The sequence below is a fragment of the Sapajus apella genome, unplaced genomic scaffold, assembly GCF_009761245.1.
Source record: "Sapajus apella isolate SASKATOON/1434 unplaced genomic scaffold, GSC_monkey_1.0 scaffold6, whole genome shotgun sequence".
Classification (NCBI taxonomy): Eukaryota; Metazoa; Chordata; class Mammalia; order Primates; family Cebidae; genus Sapajus; species Sapajus apella.
This window is the reverse complement of record NW_022436946.1, coordinates 38,590,712-38,614,119: the sequence shown is the minus strand read 5'-3', so window position 1 is coordinate 38,614,119 and position 23,408 is coordinate 38,590,712. Positions and strand designations below refer to the sequence as shown.

The 23,408-nt window shown below is 42.5% G+C and overlaps 1 protein-coding gene and 1 non-coding gene across 2 annotated transcripts in view; one reads left to right on the top strand and one right to left on the bottom strand.

The window, feature by feature from the left end:
- Positions 1–7,604: 7,604 nt before the first annotated feature.
- The window catches only part of SLC16A10 (solute carrier family 16 member 10), a 154,074-nt gene continuing 138,270 nt past the window's right edge, over positions 7,605–23,408 (top strand). The window contains exon 1 of the mRNA XM_032275023.1: positions 7,605–8,216. Coding sequence (XP_032130914.1) covers positions 7,874–8,216 — 343 coding nt within the window. The 5' untranslated portion in view covers positions 7,605–7,873. The remainder of the gene's footprint in view (positions 8,217–23,408) is intronic.
- On the bottom strand, positions 11,297–11,401 carry LOC116549790. Its single transcript, XR_004268071.1, has one exon. It is a non-coding gene; the product is annotated as a U6 spliceosomal RNA (small nuclear RNA).

Sequence of the window (23,408 nt, the reverse complement as noted above, 5' to 3'; positions counted from 1 at the left end):
AAAAAGCCAAGCATGGTGGTGTGCACCTGTGGTCCCAGCTACTGGGGAGGCTTGAGCCCAGGGGCAGAGGTTGTGGTGAGTTGAGACCGCACCACTACGCTCCAGCCTGAGCAATACAGTGAGACTCTGTCTCAAAAAAAAAAAAAAAAATTTCTGGAGTCCACTAACATGGGCATTTTGATACAGTACTTGTGGTAGTGTAAATTGATAAAGTTCTTTAAAATTTAACAATGTATTACGTGCCTTAAAATATTGCTTTTCACCACTAATCTCACATCTATAACTTTATTCTAAGAACTTACTAGAGACACAAAGATTTGTGTGTTAAGATGTTTATTGCAGTATTATTTTTTATAGTGGAAAACCTGAAATAACCTATGTGTGCAATGATAGGGATGTGACTAAATAAATTATGGTCCATTTCCACAGTGGAATGCTTTATAGCCATTTGCATCCTGCTTTTGAAGAATATTTCATAACATGGGGAAACAATACAAAATTGTGCTCTATTATGTGTACTGTGTTAGTTTTAACTTTTTAAGAGACAGGGTCTCACTCTGTCACCCAGGCTGGAGTACAGTGGCATGATCATCGTTCATTGCAGCCTCAACCTCCTAGGCTCAAGTGATTCTCTTGCCTCTGGCTCCCAAGTAGCTGGGGTTACAGGCATGTACCACAATGTCCAGCTAATTTTTTAAATGCTGTATTAGTTTGATAGGGCTGCCAAAATGAAACACCACAGACCTAGTAGCTCAAACAACAGAAGTCGTTTGTTTTTTTAGAGATGGGGGTCTCAAAATGTTGCCCAGACTGCAGTGCAGTGTGATCACAGTATGATCAAATCTGTGATCATAGCTCACTACAGCCTCAAACTCCTGGGCTCAAGTGATCATCCTGCCTCAGCCTCCCAAGTAGCTGGGACTACAGGCATGTGGCACCATGCCAGGCTCAAACAACAGAAAGGTATTTTTTCATACTTCTGGAGTCTAGAAGTCCAAGATCAAGGTATCAGCAGCAGTTTGCTTTCTCTGGAGGCCATCCTCCTTGGCTTGCAGATGGCTGTCTTCTCCCTTCCTGTGTTCTCACATGGCCTTTCCTGGTCACTCTCTATGTTCCAATCTCCTCTTCTGATGTGGACTCCAGTCATGTTGGATTAGGGTCCACCTTAATGACTCCATTTTAATTTAATTATCTCCTTGAAGGCACTACCTCCAAGTACAGTCACATTCTGAGGTACTGTGGATTAGGGCTTCAACATATGAATTTTGACAGAGTCTCACTCTGTCACCCAGGGTGGAGTACAGTGGCACCCTCTTGGCTCATTGCAACTGCTGCCCCCTGGGTTCAAGCAATTCTGTGCCTCATCCTCCTATGTAGTTGGGATTACAAGCGTGAGCCACTACACCCAGCTAAGTTTTGTATTTTTTGTAGAGATAGGGTTTCAACATGTTGGCCAGGCTGGCCTCAAACTCCTGGCTTCAAGTTATCTGCCTGCCTTGGGCTCTCAAAGTGCTGGGATTACAGGTGTGAGCCACCATGCCTCCACTATAATAAAAAAAATTTAAACTTTAATGTTTTTATGCTATTTGTTGTATGTAACAAGTATGTATTACTTTTTTTTTTTTTGTCTGTAGAGATAGGGTTTTACCATGTTGCCTAGGTTGGCCTAGAACTCCTGGAATCAAGTAATCCTCCCACGTTGGCCTTGGCCTCCCAAAGTGCTAGGATTATAGGTGTGAGCCACTATGCCTGGCCTGTATTCCTTTTTTTTTTTGAGATAGAGTTTTGCTCTTGTTGCCCAGGCTGGTGTGCAATGGTGCAATCTTGGCTTACTGCAGGCTCTGCCTCTTGTGTTCAAGCAATTCTCCTGCCTTAGCCTCCTGAGTATCTGGGACTACAGGCGTGCACCACCATGTCTAACTAACTTTTTTTGGAGACGGAGTTTTGCTCTTGTTGCCCTGGCTGGAGTGCAATGGCACAATATTGGCTCACCACAACCTCCGCCTCCTGGGTTCAAGTGATTCTCCTCACTCAGCCAAGATAGCTGAGACTACAGGCATGTGTCACCGCATCCGGCTAATTTTGTATTTTTAGTAGAAATGGGGTGTCTCTATGGTGGTCAGGCTGGTCTTGAACTCCTGACCTCAGGTGATCCACCCACCTGGGCCTCCCAAAGTGCTGGAATTACAGGCATGAGCCACTGTGCCCAGCCATTTTTTTTTAAGACAGTGTTTCACTATTGTTGCCCAGACTGGAGTGCAATGGTGCAATCTTAGCTCACTGCGACCTCCACCTCTGGGTTCAAGGATTCTCCTGCCTCAGCCTTCCAACTAGCTGGGATTACAAGCATGCACCACCATGCCCAGCTAATTTTTTATATTTTTAGTAGAGATGGGGTTTCACCATGTTGGCCAGGCTGCTCGAAAACTCCTGACCTCAAATAATCTGCCCATCCCGGCCTCCCAAAGTGCTGGGATTATAAGCATGAGCCACCTTGCCCGGCCCTGTGTTGCTTTTATGACTAAAAAAGAAACACCTGATTTAAAAATATCGAAAAGTTTTCATCTGAAAATATGGGATCTCCTCAATTTCACACTTCGTGGTTCTTTAAATTATTTTTGAATTCTATTCAAGTTGTTTCAACAAATATTTGTTGTGCACTTACACTACTTGGTGCTGTGGTTCAGAGATTTGTGAAAGACCATCTGACCTGTCTGAAAATTCCTACACTAGCCAAGGAGATTGAAAAACATTCTACTGACCATAAAAAATGCTATAAATAAAATATGGAAGCCTAGAGAAAGGATCAATAAAGGCTTCAGAGAAATGAATTCCATTTTAGAGTTGAGCCTTGAAGATTGAGTGAGATTTCATCATTCAGAAAAGGGGAGAGAAGGTCATTTCAGAAGCAGGACCTGCAGGGAGGAATAGAGGTGTTTGTACTTGTTGCTGAAATGAGGAGCAGGCTTAAGGCTGGAGAACAGTTTAGGCAGGTATAGGGTAGAGGATGAATTGGTGCAGGCAGAATTTGCTGGCAGCAAGACCAGTTAGTGGGTCATTATGATGGTCTTTGAAAATGGTAAGGAATCATCAAAGAAACAGCAGCAAGGACGGAAAATAGGGAACCAGTCAAAAGACCTTCTGGACCTGGAGTTGACCAGAGTGTACTCAAGGGAACCAGGAGAGACGTAGATCAGGAAGGGGTCCCAGGTTTTAGTTTGGTTTTGGGAGGATTAGGAGTAATGCCAGAGGAGGATCAGATTGAGGAGACTTCCGAAAGAGAGGTAAAAAAGTGGAGATGAGAGAGTTAATTCAGTCTCATTTTTAAAGTGCATTTTTTGGCCCGGTGCAGTGGCTTACACCTGTACTCCCAGCACTGTGGGAGGCTGAGGTGGGCGAAGCACTTGAGATCAGGAGTTCAAGATCAGCTTGGCCAACATGATGAAAACTCATCTGTACTGAAAATACAAAAAATAGCTGGGCATGGTGGCATGTACCTGTAATCCCAGCTACTTAGGAGGCTGAGGCAGGAGAATCACTTGAACTTGGGAGGCGGAGGTTGCAGTGAGCCAAGATCGTGCCACTGCCAGCCTGGGTGACAGAGCAAGACTCCATCTCAAAGAAAAAAAAAATAAAAGAAATAAAGTACTTTTTTTCCCCACCAAATTTGTAATTTATCACTTGTACAAGCCAATGTTGAATAATCTCTTTGGCATATTTTTAACCAAGGCATTCACAATAAGGTTTCTAGGTCATGTGTATATCTCTGTGTGTTTTAAAATTAAATTAAATTAAATTAAATTTTTGGAGATGGAGTCTTGCTCTGTCACCCAGGCTGGAGTGCAGTGGCACAATCTTGGCTCACTGCAACCTCTGCCTCCCAAGTTCAAGCGATCCTCCTGCCTCAGCCTCCTGAATAGCTGGGATTACAGGCACCTGCCACCAGGCCAGGGCAATTTTTGTATTTTCAATAGAAATGGAGTTTCACCATGTTGTTCAGGCTGATCTCCAACTCCTGACCTCAGGTCATCCCCATGCCTTGGCCTCCCAAAGTGTTGGGATTATAGGTGTGAGTCACCACACCTGGCCTAAAATTTTATATTATAGCAGTTCAGTAGTACTCCAGCTTCCTGCCAAATAATCACCACTATAGTATAGTACTATTTCTGTTTTATGATTTGGAGAGTAGAGACATGGAAAAATTATGCTTTAAATTTTGTTCATAGCCACTAAGGCAATACAAAGCTACTCTTGGGCACTAGAGAAAACATTAATTAAAATTGTAGTACAGCAGCCTGTACCATGCATGTATTGGATTTACATATAGTAAAAATGGAAATCCATAACCACATATTTCAGCATTTTAGTATTTAGTAATTCAACTTAAAGTAATTCAGCATTTTAGCATTTAGTAATGAGCAGGCCAGGTGCAGTAGTTCATATCGGTAATCCCAGCACTTTGGGAGGCCAAGACGGGTGGATCACCTGAGGTCAGGAGTTCAAGAGCAGCCTGGCCAACATGCTGAAACCCTGTCTCTACTAAAAGTACAAAAATTAGCCTGGCTTGGTGGTGCTTGCCTAGAATCCCAGCTACCTGGGAGGCCAAGGCAGGAGAATCACTTGAACCTAGGAGGTAGAGGTTGCAGTGAGCTGAGATTGTGCCACTGCACTCCAGCCTGGGCAGCAGAGTGAGACTCCATCTGAAAAATAAAATAAAATATAAATAAATAAGACTGTCCTAAATAGGAAATGTTGGTCTTTTAAAATAGAATAAGGGGACTGGGCGCAGTTGCTCACGCCTTTAATCCCAGCACTTTGGGAGGCTGAGGCGGTTAGATCATGAGGTCAAGAGATCTAGACCAGCCTGGCCAACATGGTGACACCCTGACTCTACTAAAAATACAAAAATTAGCCAGGCGTGGTGACAGGCATCTGTGGTTCCAGCTACTCAGGAGGCTGAGGCAGGAGAATCGCTGAACCAGGGAGGCAAAAGTTGCAGTGAGCGGAGATCTCGCCATTACACTCCAGCCTGGGCAACAGAGTAAGACTCCATCTAAAAAAAAAATATATATATATATATAATAAGGAATCAAGTAGATTATTTTATTTAATAAATAAGTTTAACATAAACTACAGATGAAAAGGCCTACATAAAGTACTGAAGGCATTTAGACCTAATGAACAATTATACTTTTTAAAATTTTATAAATCTTTTCATTTAATCTTAATAAATAGGAATTCATTATAAACATACCATCACTATGATGTAGTTATAAGTAAATAGGTTCATATTTTCAGATGGAGAAGGTGAAGTCAATCCAATAACACAGTGTGAGTTATTGATTGGTATGGACATCGAAATAGAAGGTAGTTTTCCTGGACACCTAAAACTCTGCTTCATTCAATAGCTTATTGGTGGTTAGAAGTAAAGATTTTTTAAAGAGATGGAGTCTTAATGTTGCTTGAGGCTAGGAGTTCGAGACCAGCCTGGTTGCTGGTCTCAGCAATGAGACCTCTCAAAGTGAGAGGTTGCTTATTGCAAACTCTGTCTTCTGGGTTCAAGCAATTCTCCTGCCTCAGCCACTTGAGTAGCTGGGATTACAGGCCCATGCCACTATGCCTGGCTAATTTTTGTATTTTTCGTAGAGATGGGGTTTTGCCATATCAGCCAGGCTGGTCTCAAACTCCTGACCTCAAGTGACCCACCTGCCTCAGCCTCCCAAAGTGCTGGGATTATAGGCTGAGCCACGGCACCCAGCCCTCTTAGGCTCTTCTTGACTGTGACAATTTCTCAGACTTCCTTGTTTTTGATGACGTTTATAAAAATGAAAAGCACTTAAACAGGTATTTCATTGACTGCCCTTAATTGGGATTTGTCTAATGTTTTTCTGATGGTTAGCCAGGGATTATGGGTTTTGGCAGGAAGACTATAGAGGTAAAGTACCATTTTCATCACATCGTATCAGGGATACATTATCAACTGGTTGAGGTACTGTATGCCATTTTTTGTACCCTAAAGTTACTCCTTCCCCCCACTCCCATTTTCATGCTGTGCTCTTTGGAAGAAATTTACTTTGCATACCCACACTTATGGAGTGAACCATTGTACTTCACTTCCATGAGGGAGGATTATTTACATAAAGTATTTACATTTCCTGCAGGAGAGATTTGTATATTCTCTCATTATTTATTAATCATTTACTTACATCAGTATTGCCTCATGGATAATTCCTACATATGTGTGTGTGCACGTGCGTAAATATATATTCGATGTGCTTTCTTTGCTCAATAATATGTTGTGGACAGCTTTCAAAGTCAATAAATAGAGATGATTTTCATAACTTTCAGAGGTTATAAAGTATGTATTTAATCAGCCCTCTACCAGGGTACATTATACTTCCAAATTTTCCTTATTTCCAACATTACTAGGGTAACATCTTCATACATTCATTTTTGTGCACCTGTGCCTATTCCTTAGTTTACTATTTTACCCTCATTTCTAAGGCATATTGCCCTTGAGCTATGCTCTGCCTCCCGCAAGCAAGCACGCCTTGCTTTCCTTAGTTTATGCTATTTTCTCTACCTGGAATGCTCTTTTTCCGTCTTCACCTACTGAAGTCGTACGTATGAATCAGTTTTGGAGAGAATTTAAGGGACTACTTCACTCTCTCTTTTGTGCATGTATTAAAACACATCATCCGAGCCTCCTAGTCTCTCCCAGGACTCTGTTTTTCCTATCAGTTTATGAACTGATAGACGCAGAAATATGATCAATTGCACTCGTCTGTGTACTCTATCACAGTGGTGGGCACATCAGATAACTAGCATATTTTGACTTTGATTGAAGTGAAGAATCCGAATAACAGAAATTAAGAAGCGTCCTCAATATTGCATAGTGGGTTACTCTTCCTTTCTTTTACATCAGGTGGCACCCCATACTTCACGGAGACAGAGGAGTTGAATACAGGTTTAGTTTTTGTTTAAAGTGAAAACGACTGTGTTGTAGTTGAAAAGTAATGCTTTCTAGTTGTCTGTTAGAAATGTTTGTTGGTTGAAGACTTTGAAATTGCAGCGAAGACTGAAAATAAGCATCTTCGGTGGGCCAAATATTCATAAGGAAATTGTATACGAATGCAGGAGAATGGAACTGAAGTAATAAAATAAGGCCTTTGATCCTTCAGACTTCTTTTTTAGGCAGGCAGGTGGCATAACGAATCTTACATATTATAATTAGTACTGAGAGGTGAATGCCAAGACGTAAAACAAACACAAAATCGAGACAATGTTAGGGTGACTGTGACGCTATGTGGGTGAGTTGAGGCTTAAGATCCGGTGTGGCTCTCCTGAAGGCCCACCGCGCCCGCACCTAGGCGACGCACCCCTTCTGCTCATGCTTTGAGGCGGGGTGACCCACACATCTGTGCCCCTCTCTAAGCAGGAGAAGGCCCCGTCGCAGACGCGCGCGCAGACAGCGTCTGCAGCCGGCACCTGGGGCCGCGCGCCGCGAGGCGCCCCGCCTCCGCTCTCCGAGGCCCAATCATCGGGAGTCCGTGGGGGCACATCCCTCTCCCGGCCACGCCCCCAGCCGGCGAGGCTGTGGGTGCTTTTAAGAACCCGCGGCTGGCATTGGGCTCAGTTGGGGGTGCGGGGCTGTCACCGAGAGGATTCGGTGCCGATCCCTGAGGTGCTCGCGCGCGCCAGCTGTCCTCGCGGCCGCCTGCGCGCTGCCCGCCCGGCCGCCCGCCCGCCTGGGGCTCTGCCGTCCTCGCCTCGGCCTCGTTAGACCGCCCGGAGCCCCGCAGCTCCGCGGGAACCCGCGGGTAACTTGCGTCCATAAGCGCTCCTCCAGCACCTGAGGGGGCCGCCTCGGGCCATGGTGCTCTCCCAGGAGGAGCCCGACTCCGCGCGGGGCACCGGCGAGGCGCAGCCGCTCGGCCCCGCGCCCACGGGAGCTGCGCCGCCGCCCGGCCCGGGAACCTCGGACAGCCCGGAGGCGGCTGTCGAGAAGGTGGAGGTGGAGTTGGCGGGACCGGCGGACGCGCAGCCCCGTGAGCCCCCCGAGCCCCCAGAGGGCGGCTGGGGCTGGCTGGTGATGCTGGCGGCCATGTGGTGCAACGGGTCGGTGTTCGGCATCCAGAACGCTTGCGGGGTGCTCTTCGTGTCCATGCTGAAGACCTTCGGCTCCAAAGATGATGATAAGATGGTCTTTAAGACAGGTGAGGCGCGGCGCCCGCCGAGGCCAGCCTGGGGGACCCGCATGGGGCCCCAGAGCGCATTCCGCGTGTGAGGTGTGAACTGTGCCGCCCCTGAGTACGCGTGTCGGTGGGTCCCCGTGCCATAGGGTGCGAGCGGGGGGTCTGTCAGGTTGCTGACAGAGCTTGCAGTTTCTGGGACTTCGGGGTGCCTGTCTTTATGTGGAATCCAGCTGCAGATCTGTGTTTGCAAGCAGGTGGCAGAACTTAACGTGCCAAGATCGTCCTCCTTTCCCCTCTTCAGAGTAGACACTAACAACCCACAGGAGCCCTTCCCTTTAATGTATAAAAACAAACAGAACCCCAGAACCTTCAACCCCAGACATCGCAGTGTCGTTTTTGTGGTCTCTTTCGTGACTATGCCATTTGTGTAGTTGTACATCTGCCTACTGGGCCGCAGAGGGGTGTGAGTATGTTGGCGGGGCTGGGGGTGGAGTTTGGCGAAATGAAAGAGATTTGTACGAAGGTCACTGGAGTTCCGAAGGGGGCCCTGGAAGAGTCACGGTTCCGTGCCTTCCCGCCGCCCCCCTTTTGCCCTCTGTGCTAAATGTAGAAAGCATGGGAGGCAGCCGGATTAGGGACTAGGAAGAGGAAGGTGAGGGGTTGCCTCTTCCCTCTTCCTCTTGTGTTTTTTGACATTTTTTTTTAACCGTATAGTAAATTAGATATAAAAAGTGCAGATTCAGTATTTTCTCCCTGTAGAGCATTATTATGACTTTTTGGCTGACTAGGCAAAAACAAGTCTAAGACCTGCATGACACTTTAACATAAATTATTTCACTTTATCCTGCAAGGTGAGTGCTGTCAATCCCATTCAGGTGAGAAAACTGTAGCTTTCAGTAAAAGTGTCTTGGTGGGTAGCAGAATGGCAACAAAACATGTATCAACTGACTTCAAGGGCTAAGTCTGATTTCCATTACTAAATCAGACCCCCTCCCTGTCATTTGGGGTAACTTGATATGATTAATAGTCTTTTTTTTTAAACCTTGATTTTCTATTATTTTTAGAGTGAATATTCTTTAGGTCTTTAGTATGCATACACGGAATGGGCAAGACTGTAATAAATTCTAAAACAAAGGTAATGCTGGGCTGTGTTGAGAGTTTTAAAACCTTATGTAAATACTATTATACTATTTATATCATTCTACAACTTACTTTTCTTCCATTCCACATCACATTTGTGACTTATCCACATAATACCTCAGTTTGAACTGATAACTCAAATTCTTTCCATTTTAACTTATATGGTTTGCATTGTCTGACTATATTATACTCTATGTATTCTCCCTTTGATGGACATTTAGATTGCTTCCAAATTCATTCTAAACAATGCTGCAATGAATATTGTACACTGTCTCTTTGTGCATGTGAATATGGTACCATATTTAACCTGGAATTTCTGTTCTTTAAATAGCTATTGAAACTGCTGTGGTATGCAGGTCAATGGGCTAGGTACAAAAAGTGTTAAAAATATAATAGCATGTCCTTATGTTTTAAGGAAGGTAATCAATGTGAAGTATAGCAGGGGAGATATGCATATATAATAAAAAACAAACATAGTTTGGTGTCTTTTCTATGTAAATATTGGGAGTCTGAGAGGGAAAAGCCCCCAAAAGGAGGCAGAATTGACAGAGTTAACATTTAAAGACTAGTTCCAACATTTAGCATAATTCCTTCCTGGGATTACAGATTTTTAATGCAGTCGAGACAACAGCAGTCTTTTGTTTATCATTGTTTTTGCAAATTCAGGTAAGTAGATCCTTTGGTGTCTGTGGTTTTTTTTTTTTTTTTTTTTTTTGAGAGAGAGAGAAGTTGCTGGAGAGAGATCATAGCTTTGTCAGGGATCAGAATTTTGCAGTGTCAAAGCCTCTACTTACTACTTGTCCCCAGAGTTCCAATTGGCTACAATATCCCAGTAGTGGGTAGCTGAAAGTGAGGGAAGGGCCTCATTTTTCTTTTGTGCTCTTTGAAACTTTGTGTTTTCTGTTTTGATTAATATCTTCTTTTTACTCAGTTCAGTCTTTGACAACTCTTTCAGTCATGTTTGTGTATGTGTGGGTGTGTATCATATAAACAATTTTACAGGTATGCTAGTTAAACGTGTGGAGATCTTTGTGCTTCTCTGCCTGACTGCTGTATATCTATATATGGTTGTGCCATTGCACAAGGGTGCCCAACTCAGGGATAAGTGGGGACTGAAAACCAGCCTGGGTTCTGGGTGCCCTTTGTCTGATTCCCACAAAAGGACCCTATGCACTTGGTAATGGCCCTGTGTAACACAGCATCTAGATTGAACAATGGCCATTACTCGGGTGCTAGGTAATATGTTTATGACTGATAGATGTTAAGGGCTGAGGAAGAAAACAGATTTAAACTTAATGGTGGAAAATATGGTTATAAGATAGTCTTTAAGCCACTTATTGTTGAGATCTCCCTCCCTTCCCCTGTCCCCACCCCTTTCACTTTCCCTCAGTGCACAGATACACACATAGGTGTTTCATAAAGTCCCTCATCTACCACAGGCACTGTTATTTGAGAATATCTGCTTTGAAGTTTAATTGTTCAGGCTTTTCCATTTTGATAGTCGAATGCTGAGTCATCTGTGATCAAGAATATGCAAGCTTCAAATACATGCCAAAAAATATCTGGAATTTGTTTAAGGCTTTTATTTTTCAAAGTTTTGGTCTATTTCCTTTTACCTTATGATTGATAATCCTGGTGTTAGAGTACAGTTAGTTCTGGCTCCTTGTTTGCATTCGCTTTTTTATGGCAAGTGATTAGCCCTTATACAGAGAGGTGGTGGTGGAATGGAATCTAGGTCTCCAAATGATGGTGCACATTTCTTGTGTACTTCCCTATGGGTAAACATTTTAGATACATTCCTGTTTAAATCTCACTGTAATTCTCTGATAGACTTTATTAATATCTTTCTGTTCAGATATGGGAACTCAGGGCTTACAGAGTTTAAGTAAGAAATGGAGCCAGAATTCAACCCCAGGCTTATCTGACTGCAAGAGCTGGGATTTTTATTTTTATTATTTATTTAAAGTATAGAATACTTCGTGAATTTGCATGTCATCCTTGTGCAGGGGTCATGCTAATCTTCTCTGTGTCATTCCAATTTTAGTAAATTGTCATTCAAAGTGCTGCTGAAGCGAGCACCAGGAGCTGGGTTTTAATCATTCATCATATTGCATTGACTAGATAACATTCTGCAAATACGATGTTCTTTATGTTGTTGATTAATTTAAGTGTTGGTGATTGGTTGAGTGCTCTACCACACATTCTGGGATTAGAAAGAAGTCTGAAAGATTAGGGTCCCTGTTTCCTGGTCTCACTTTGTGGTGAATAAACAATTGAAAATTATTAATGTCTCAAACTATATTTCTAAAGTGTGGAGAGACTTCTGCAGAGGAACAAGATACTGCCCTATGCCATTCAAGCAAAAGTCTGGGATTTCCTCTGAAGAATCATGCTCTTTTAGATTGAGCCACAGCAGGACAATGTTTCTAGGCAGAACTGAGGAGGAGAGTCTTAGGCTTAGTTCTCAGGGCTCTGTTAACTCTTCCTACACAATGGGTAATCGACCCACAATTTCTCAGGAAAGGTCCTGAAGAAGTTCATTCACACTAAGGTATAAGTGAGTTTACACATCTTACTGTTAATTCTCTTTCTATAAATGTTTACCAAGTTATCTAACACGCTCTGTTTTGGGCTCTGTGCTAGGCACTGGAGATAATGACTGAGAGAAAAAACTACTGTTTCCAAGTAGCTTAGGACCTGTTGTGGGATACAAATTAATAACAGATCAGAAGTAATAGAATATTTCCCTGAAGGATTTGCAATATAACAGGACTCAATGTTATTCTAAAAGGCTGAAATTCTAAGGTCATTTCAACAGATGATGGGGGTGGGGAAGGCATTTGGCGCCTCTTTCTCTATGGTTATAAATCTCACTTGGTGAAATTAAGACTTTGGAAAGGGGAAGTAAGCCGACTCCAAGTTGGGCAGTAGAACCAATGAAAAATGCTGATGGCATCACAGCCCCATTATGGTGCCCAGCTGCCGATGACATGGCACTTAGAGGAGTGCCTTACACATCCTGCTGTGTCTGAGGGAGCAAGCTGAGCTTGAGTTGTCTCTTTTTTTGAGATGGAGTCTCTCTGTGTTGCCCAGGCTGGAGTGCCGTGGTGTGATCTCAGCTCATTGCAACCTCTGCCTCCTGGGTTCAAGTGATTCTTCTGCCTCAGCCTCCTGAGGAGCTGGGACTACAGGTGCCCACCACCACACCTGGCTAATATTTATATTTTTAGTAGAGATGGGGTTTTACCATGTTGGCCAGTCTGGTCTCGAACTCCTCACCTCATGATCCACCCGCTTCGGCCTCCCAAAGTGTTGGGATTACAGGCGTGAGCCACTGCACCCGGCCAAGTTGTCTCTTTTTAGTGGAATTTTTACCTGTTCACATGTGCATGCTTCTTGCCTAGGTAGAGAGGAATCAGACACTTTGGGGAAGAATTAAAAAAATGCAGTTAAGTGGAACACTGTTTTTTTCCTTAGAAAGTCAATTTTGGCACTTTGAGATGCTGAGGCAGGTGAATCACCTGAGGTTCAGGAGTTTGAGACCAGCCTGGCCAGCGTGGTGAAACCTTGTTTCTACTAAAAATACAAAAAATTAGCTGGGTGTGGTTGGGTGTGCCTGTAATCCCAGGTACTAGGGAGGCTGAGGCAGAAGAATCACTTGAACCTGGGAGGCAGAGGTTGCAGTGAACTGAGATCCCGCCACTGCACTCCAGCACGGGCAAAAGCAAAACTCTATCTTTAAAAAAAAAAAAAAAAAAAAAAAAAAAGTGCAACTTTGTTTTAACTCTGCTAGATACTGGAAAACCCATGGAACTAATGAAGAGCCTAGGGTTTTTTGTTTATTTATTTGTTTTGCTTTGAGATTGTGCCATTGCACTCCAGCCTGGGCAACAAGAGAGAAACTTTGTTTAAAAAAAAAAAAAGTGTAATTCAAAACATTAAAAATTCAGTAGTTTAAAAGTAGATTATCATAAAGGTCCTGAAAGGGAGGCTCTTTGGCTATAATCTTTAATGCAACTCTACACTCCTTGTATGGAGACAGATTTCCTTTTAGACGATTACAGTCACAAAATAGGATTTTCAGTGGCATTTAGGGATGGATGAATCTTGCAGTACCTCTCCTTATATCTTGCTAGCCCCTCTGAAACTTCAAGTCAGCTAGTGCTTCCTCAGAATTTGTTCCTCTCACACCAAGTTTTCATGTTTACAGTTATACTGTTATCTGTGTCATACAGTTGTATGCAACACCTAGATTATAGGAAATTTTGGCTGCAGTTCAGAAGTTAACTGCTGTGTTTTGCCTTTATACTAAAGCAATTTTGTTTTGTTTGGTAGGAAATGCAGCCTGCATAACTAGCCATTTCTTTATCTTAGAAAAGTTTTTAGTAATAGTGCTTTGTTGAGCTGCTTACAGTGAACGAATAATCTGGTTCGTGATCCTATACATCTTTCACTATAAGAAAAATACCTGATTGTCATTTATACTGAAGAGAGACAGAAAAGCTAAGAGAACTCACGACAATAAACCAATCTAAACTACCTGTTAAAATAAGTGAGAAGATTATAAAAATGCTTCTGGGATTTCAGAATAATAGTGAGTATGGGGTGGGCATTTCCTACTTCATTTCCAGAATGTTTCTTAATTCAGTGCAAGACTGAATAGTGTATATAGTGAATTCTAATTAAATACAACAATGTGAGATTCCTGTGGTGTTTTTCCATTGAATTTTATCAATAAAATTAACTGCTGAAAGAACCCAATTAGCCAAAACAAAAACCATAACACATTTTTTCAGATGAGATTTTGAGGTGTCTTTTAGAATAAACTGTTCTTTGCTCTTGATGTGATTTGCTATATCTTTTTTGTTGCGGTTCCTTGAGGCTCAGTCCCTGGCCATGTACTTACTTCACTTTTCCTGTCCTCTTCCATCCACTGTCTTGGGGCTGTTATTTCCAGATCTCATCTCTGTGTTCACCACCCTTATTTACTATTTCTGGACAGTTCCATTCGAGTACACAGGTACATCATACTAAACTAACATGAACTCATTTTTCAGCCACTCCCTACTACCTTCCCCTAATACCAAAAATGATAGCCCACTTGTCGACACTCTTCTGAATTCATATTTCTCCTTCTTATTTCTCAGGGCATGATACGTCTGGTTGTTTAAGTCAGAAACCTGGAATTTATCTTAACTTCTTATTTCTCCTCATTCCTTACCTGTTTTGCTAAATCAGAGTTCTTTTGTGTTTATCTCCTTAATGTCTCATAAATCAGTCTCCCTTTTCTTTCTCTGCTGTGTCTTAATTCATGCCTTCATTTACTTTTTATTTCATTTTTTGAGATAGGGTCTCACTGTGTTCCCCAGGCTAGAGCACAGTGGCATGATCATAGTTCACTGCAGCCTCAAACTTCTGGGCTCAAGCAATCCTCCTATCTCAGCTTCTTGAGTATCTGGAACACCAGGCACATGCCACCACGCCCACCTAATTTAAACTTGTGTGTGTGTGTGGAGATGGCATCTTGCTATTTGGCTCAGGCTTGTCTTGAACTCCTGGCTTCAAGTGAGTCTTCTGCCTCAGCCTCTGTAAGTGTTGGGACTACAGGCATGAGCTACTGTGCCTGGCCACCTTCATTACTATTGGCCACAATTATTGTCATAATCCCTTAACAGGATGGCTTGTCCTCAGTTGTACATCTGAGTGATTTTTCTAGAAGATTGAACCATATGCTTTTTCTGTTTAAATGCCCAGTGACACTCATTACTTCTAGGAAAACATCAAACTCCCTACTCCGAAGGCCTGCAAGCTCTAGCCCTTGTCTGGCCCTCTAGCCTTGCCCCTGCCTCTCTCCCCTTATTGGTGTTTGTGTTCTAATCAACTTGTAAGTGTTACACTGGCCCAAATTTGTCTTGCTGCTTTTTGCCTCTATGCCTCTGTGTGTACCACTCCTCTCTTCGTGTGATGGTTGGTCCTTGTAGGATTCTGATGAAATGGTTGGCCCTTTTATTCTTATGTCACAACCCTGAGATGCAAACAGTGATTTTATCCAATTGTTACGTATTTGATGCACTTGGAATATTGAGGGTAGCTACATTTTGGAGTTTTGAGAATCAATTCAAATAAGTTACAAATTATGCTTAAAATGGTAGACAGAGAACTTAATTTCAACCTATTTTAATAAAGCATTCTGTGAAAGGTATTTTAAAGATGATCTGTATTTGTTAAAGTGGTGATTTTTATATTCCCTGATATGGTTTGGCTGTGTTCGCACCCAAATGTCCTCTTGAATTATAGCTCCCATAATCCCCACTTGTCATGAGAGAGACCCGGTGGGAGGTAATTGAATCATGAAAGCAGGTTTTCCTATGCTGTTCTTGTGATAGTGAATTAAGTCTCATGAGACCTGATGGTTTATAAAGAGCAGTTCCCTGCACATGTTGTCTTGCCTGCCACCATGTAAGACATGCCTTTGCTCCTCCTTTACCTTCCGCCATGATTGTGAGGCCTCCCTAGCCTTGTTGAACAGTGAATCCATTAAACCTCTTTTCTTTATAGATTACCCAGCCTTGGATATTTCTTCATAGCAGTATGAAAATGGAATAATACATTCCATTATCATAAAGAAAAGGCTTTCAGGTACATTACTTTATTTATTTATTTATTTATTTTATTTTATTTTATTTTATTTTATTTTATTTTTGAGACGGAGTTTCGCTCTTGTTACCCAGGCTGGAGTGCAATGGCGCGATCTCGGCTCACCGCAACCTCCGCCTCCTGGGTTCAGGCAATTCTCCTGCCTCAGCCTCCTGAGTAGCTGGGATTACAGGCACGTGCCACCATGCCCAGCTAATTTTTTGTAGTTTTAGTAGAGACGGGGTTTCACCATGTTGACCAGGATGGTCTCAATCTCTTGACCTCGTGATCCACCCGCCTCGGCCTCCCAAAGTGCTGGGATTACAGGCTTGAGCCACCACGCCCGGCCATTACTTTATTTTTTAGACTGGCCTTGTGGCATGTCATTACCTCCATTTATAGATAAGGAAGTTGCAACTTGCACATTTAGGATTGGGCTAGATGATATCAGTATTTACTTTAATTAAGTTGAACTTAAGAACTGCTTTTTGGCTAGAAAAAAATTGAACTTATGTCAAAGTTGTCCTGAAAGTAGAATCCTACCCTTGTTCCCAACCTGAAACTGTTTACTGCATATTTACTTGCATGTTCTCTAGAATATACTCTCAATAGTGTCTCCTACTCAAGTCATCAGAAATCCTGTGATGTCATTTTTGGAAAAGAATTCCAGTTATCACCACTTAGCTAGAAATCTGATCTTTTTTTTCAAATTAAACAAGCAAACCTTAACAAAAACAAGCTAAACCCCAAACATAACTTGAACAGTCAGCTCACCACAGTTCTGAGCACCTGACTAGCCTGGTGCCACCCACACTGGGACTGTGGATGTTTTTATTGGCATAGATTCAGAACAGGAAACTCCAGAACACCTGGGAACTGTGCAGACCCACCACATAAGAGAGAGAGCCTGTCAGTGGCTGGAGAAATGGAGGAAAGCAGTGCTTTCAAATGTACGTGCCAAATGTGTATGATCATACCTCTTTGCTGAAGTGCCTTCTTTAACAGCAAAAGTAATTCTTCACCTTTCGTATAGGAGCTTTAAAAAGTCAATGAAGAAATGGCTTGCCTTATTCCCAAGTAAGAAGTCTTTTTTCATTTCACTGTTTTAATTATGGGCATAAGTATGAAATACAGATTAGAAATACTGTATATAGATCAAAGCAGTGTTTCTTTTTCCTTGCTTTCCCCCTCCTGTCCCCTCTCCTCTCTTTCTCTACCCTCCCCTCCTCTCTTTTCACAGGGTCTTGCTCTGTTGCTCAGACTGGAGCACAGTCAGTGATGTGATCATGGCTCAACCTCTGGCTCAAGGGATCCTCCTGCCCCAGCCTCCTGAGTAGCTGGGAATATAGGCACATACCACCGCACCTGACTAATTAAAAAATTTTTATTGTGGAGGTGGGGGTCTCCCTATGTTGCCCCAGCTGGTTTTCAATGCCTGAGCTCAAGTGATCCACCAACCCCAGGCTCCCAAAGGCTTGAGCATTGTACCCAGCCCCAAAACCAGTGTCTGTAACTCCCTTTATCCCCTCTTGATAAACATAAAAAGTCTTCATGGTCCTTCAGAATTTTGATGCACACATCCAAGTGTAGTTTGCCTTTCATTGTGAGTTAGTATCCTGAATATTCAGAAGATAACATCATATTCTATATTTACCCATCAGACAAAATTTTGTCAAGCTTTACTTTTATTTTTTTAATTTTAATTTTAATTTTTTATTGAGAAGGAGTCTTGCTCTGTTGCGTAGGCTGGAGTGCAGTGGCGTGATCTCAGCTCACTGCAACCTCCACCGCCTGGGTTCAAGCAATTTTTGTGCCTCAGCCTCCAGAGTATCTGGGACTACAGGTGTATGCCCCCATACCTGGTTAATTTTTGTATTATTAGTAGAGACAGGGTTTCACCATATTGGCCAGGCTGGTCTTGAACTCCTGACCTTGTGATCTGCTTGCCTTGACCTCCCAAAGTGCTGGGATTACAGGCATGAGCAACTGCGCCCAGCCGGACCTGATTTTTAATAAGATCAGATCCTTTGGCCATATTTTGATGTTGGTTTAAAACAAAGATTCAGATACACAACTGTTAAGAGCTCTATCATGCAGTAATAGCACCTAAGCCTCAGCCAGTGACTACGTTTTAAGTTCTTGTTGATTTTTTTGGGGAGGCAAGGGTTGCTGGTAAGGCATAAAGAAGGGTCAGAGGAGATAATAGACTTATACTTGTATTTTTTATGCATAATTATATAGGAAACATTAAATCCAGAGTTGATAAATAATTTGTATTTATTTATTTATTTTTGAGACAGGGTCCTGCTCTGCTGCCCAGGCTGAAGCATAGGGGTGTGAACACAGTTCACTGCAGCCTTGACCTCCTGGGCTCAAGAGATTCTCTTGTCTCAGCCTCCCAAGAGCTGGGACCACAGGCGTGTGCCACCATACCTGGCTAATTTTTAAAGTTTTTTTTTGGTCAAGATAGGGTCTCACCATGTTGCCCAGGCTGGTCTTGAACTCCTGGGCTCAAGCAATCCTTCTGCCTTGGCCTCCCAGAGTGCTGGGATTTTAGGCATGAGCCACCATGTTTGGCTAAGTAATTTTTAATCGAAAAATCCTATTTTATATGAAGAGGGAGGGCAAATAGGGTATGTTTTTCCACATTTTGTTGCTGGCCAGAATCTTGGCGGGTTTTTACCTGCATTAAAAATGGTTAAGGCTAGTCAGGGTGGCTCATGCCTGTAATCCCATTACTTTGAGAGGCCAAGGTGGGTGAATCTCTTGAGGCCAGAAGTTCTAGAGCAGCCAGGGCAACATGGTGAAAACTCTATCTCTATGAAAAATACAAAAATTAGCTGGGCATGGTGGCATGCACCTATAGTCCCAGCTACTCAAGAGGCTGGGGTGGGAGGATCACCTGAGCCCTGGAGGTCAAGGCTGCAGTGAGCCGAGATTGTTCCACTACCCGCCAGCCTGGGCAACAGAGCAAGACCCTGTCTCAAAAAGAAAAAAGAAAAAGAGTTTTTTTTTTTTTTCTAGGAAATAAAGGATTATATTTCAAATGTGAATTTAAACTAACACATTTAAAGTAATGCTTTTAAATGATTTAAACTTTAGATTAGTCTATTTATGGATCACCTTGAAGATTCTTTATAAAACATGAGTTTATCACTTCTTTCAATATATTTTTGTCTGTAAATGATGCTCAATAGATCTGAAGCCCAAACTGTCTGCAGAAATGTTGTGAAATTGTCTACAGATATTTACTTCAATCTAAATAAAAATAAATTATAATACATGTTGTTTTATTGGTTTTGAATCTGTAATTATTTGGAGATTTGGATTTGGTTTATCTACAGTTCCCTTTTTTTTTTTTTTTTTTTTTTTTGATGGAGTCTTGCTCTGTCACCAGGCTGGAGTGCTGTGGTGAGACCTTGGTTCACTGCAACCTCTGCCTTCTGGGTTCAAGTGATTCTCCTACTCCAGCCTGTTGAGTAGCTGGGACTACAGGTGTACACCACCATGCCCAGCTGATTTTTGTATTTTTGTACAGATGGGGTTTCGTTATGTTAGCCAGGATGGTCTCCATCTCTTGACCTTGGGATCTGCCTACCTCAGCCTCCCAAAGTGCTGGCATTACTGCCGTGAGCCACCATGCCCAGCCTACAGTTGCCTTTTTTTACTCACCTCTGCAGATGAAGCATTATAAGGAGGTTAGCCTTCCTTAAAGAATACACTCTCCTTAAGCAGTTTTATCAACAAAGCCAGGGAACACCAAACTTTAACACTTTTACTTTAATTTACAACTGATACATGTATTGATATATATATATATATATACACACACACACATATACACATATATATGTGTATATATATATACACACATATATATACACATATATATTATATATGTATAGATGTCATCAGTGTAGATAGTCTATCAGTATAGTAATCGTTTATCTGAAACTCTTGGGCATACTCTCTCTGTCTGTGTCTCTCTGTCTCTCTCTCTCTCTCTCTCTCTCTCTCTGTGTGTGTGTGTGTGTGTGTGTGTGTGTGTGTATGTAGTTTTTTTTTCTTTTTTTGAGATAGGGTCTCATTCTGTCACCCAAGCTGCAGTACAGTGGTGGGATCACAGCTCACTGTAGCCTTGACCTCCTGGGCTTAAGTGATCCTCCCACCTCAACCTCCCAAGTAGCTAGGACTACAGGGCTATGCCATGACGCTTAGCTAATGTTTTTATTTTTCGTAGAGACGAGGTTTTGCCTTGTTGCTCAGGTTAGGTCCTGGGGTCAAGCAATCTGCCCACCTCAGCTTCCTAAAGTGGTGACATTACAAGGTCCTGAGCCACTGTGCCCAGCCCGGATTTTTTGAATTGTAAAAAAGTAACCTGTTCCCTACTGAAATACATAGGGTTTGAAGAAGAAGAAAAGTAACGTGGTACAGACACCTGTATTTTCTGACATCCCTAGTAGAGTCCCAGATACCCTATAATCAAATACATTAACATTTCTGCAGCAAAATATATGGATAAGTGAGTTAAATAGAGACCATGAGTAGCCTCATGTCAGTTCAGATTAAGTTTTGCTTCTAATTAAGTGTTGATACTCTCTTATAAAAACTTTGGGTTTGGGTTTTCAGAATTGCAAATATGTAATTATAAATTGTTTTTTTTTTTTTTTTTTTTTTTTTTTTGAGACAGAGTCTTGCTGTGTTGCTCAGGCTGGAGTGCCATGGTGCAATCATGGCTCACTGCAACCTCCACCTTAGGCTCACACCATCCTCTCACTTCAGCCTCCCAAGTACCTGGGACTACAGGAATGTGCTGCCGTGTCCAGCTAATTTTTGTATTTTTAGTAGAGACAGGGTTTCGCCATGTTGGCCAGGCTGGTCTCAGACTCCTGGCCTCAAGTGATCTGCCTGCCTCAGCCTCCCAAAATGTTGAGATTACAGGCATTAGCCACTGGGCTTGGCAGAACTATACCTTTATATGTAAATATTTGTTTTTGCTTTCTGTTTTTTAGGAAACATTTTTTAAGGTACGTTTTTCTGTATCACATAAGGCACCTGCTTAATTGTTTCAGTAAGTGTGATGTTCTATCATATTGGTCTACCCTAGGTTGCTCAACCAGACCTCCTTTGTTTAGTGAGTAGCAGGCAGTGTTATGCAACATATGTAGCATATCTGAATATGTCCTTGAACAAATTGTTTTTTCCCTTTCTTGGATTGCTTCCTTGAGTGTACATTCAAAAGTGAGATTACTGGTTGAAAGAGTGTGAACAACTTTATAACACCTGTTACACATTGCCAGATTATTCTTTAGAAAACTTGAATCGGTTTATTGTGCCACCAGTAATATGCTGGCTTCCTGAAAACCCTACCAATATTAGGTTTTATTTTGATTAGTATTTGCCAATTTGATAAGTACCAATGATATTTTTAAAAAGTAGTTTAAAATTGTATTTCAGTACTTATAAGTCTCTGTTCCCAGTTTTGAGCCTTTTAGAAGCAGCAAATGGCCTGGCAATTATATATAATATTTGCATATACAAGAGGACATATACCAGTGAATATATTAGAGTAAAACTTCATTACCATAGGTAATGAAGGAAGGCTTGAGATAATCTTAGGCCTTAGATCTTCATCTGACACATCTTGGCAGGAAGGCCATGCCCTTGTTTTCTCGGCTTTCTTAGCCTAGGTGTTGATCAAGATCTGTCTTAGGGTGGCGGGGTAGGAATGGAAATTAACCATGTAGAGACTTAGGCATGAGGACTTCGTGATTCTTCCAGGTGACATCTGATCCTTCAGAGGATCAAGTCTGCAAGAGTAGCCATATCTTAATCTCTTTTAGTGCTATCACCTTGCATCAACCTCTGGACTCAAGCTAATTCTGTTGAAAATATCTTAGGGGTATGTTTTAAATTATTTTTTGCATTTATTTATTTATTTATCTTGAGACAGGGTCTTGTTCTGTTGTCCACGTTGGAGTATAGTTGCACACTCATGGCTCACTGCGGCCTTGACTTCCCAGGCTCAAATGATCCTCCCACCTCAGCCTCCCGAGTAGCTGGGACTACAAGTGCATGTCACTACACCTGGCTAATTTTCATAATTTTGTAGAGATGGGGTTTTGCCACATTGCCCAGGTTTGTCTCAAACTCCTGGATTCAAGGGATCTGCTTGCACCACCAGCCTCCCAAAGGGCTAATATTATAGGTGTCAACTACCATGCCTGGCTCCCCATTTAATTTTTTTGTTATTGTTTTCTTTCTTTTTTTTTTTTTTTTGAGACGGAGTTTCGCTCTTGTTACCCAGGCTGGAGTGCAATGGTGCGATCTCGGCTCACCGCAACCTCCGCTTCCTGGGTTCAGGCAATTCTCCTGCCTCAGCCTCCTGAGTAGCTGGGACTACAGGCACGCGCCACCATGCCCAGCTGATTTTTTTGTATTTTTGGTAGAGACGGGGTTTCACCATGTTGACCAGGATGGTGTCGATCTCTTGACCTCGTGATCCACCCGCCTCGGCCTCCCAAAGTGCTGGGATTACAGGCTTGAGCCACCGCGCCCGGCCTGTTGTTGTTTTCTAAGTGGAGTTTCACTCTTTTCACCCAGGCTGGAGTGTAATGGTGTGATCTCTGCTCACTGCAACCTCTACCTCCCGGGTTCAAGCGATTCTCCTGTCTCAGCCTCCCGAGTAGCTGGGATTACAGACACACACCACTATGCCCAGCTAATTTTTGTATTTTTAGTAGAGATGGAGTTTCACCATGTTGGTCAGTCTGGTCTCGAACTCCTGACCTCAGGTGATCCACCTGCCTCAGCCTCCGAAAATGCTGGGATTACAGGTGTGAGCCACCATGCCCGGCCACGCATTTAATTTTTTGAGCACAAAATATGTACTAACAGCCACATAAGAAACAAACAAATTTGACTTATTCCATGCTCTTGAGAGGTTATGAGGGGAAACAGAACAATATTTACTTAAAGAATATGCTATACATGCTAAATGCTGGGCAAGCAAGATATAGGATTTTAGAGGAAGGGAGAATGAATTGTGACTGAGCTGACTAGAGAAAGCTTCAGTTTTTGAGTTAGGCATTGTGAGATTGGGAGACTTTCCTCAGCATATCTAACAGAAGCGGGTGTCCGAGGTGAGAGTGTAAGGCCTGGGCAAGGGCTAGGAGGCAGTGTTAATCCTAAATGTTTTGACTGTGGTTTACTATGTATTTTAGGTTATTTTATCTATCCAGTAATCCTTTCATGTAACTATTCTGATCTGTGTGTTTTAGGTGGGTCTACTAAAGCTAGTAAGTAGTGAGGCTGGATTTAAACTTAAGTCTCTGATTTTATCACATAGGTTCTTTATACTTGACTACACACTGGGCTTATTAAGTGAATGTGACAAGGAGTTTGGTTTGTCTAGGGCCCAGGATATGTAGTGAAATG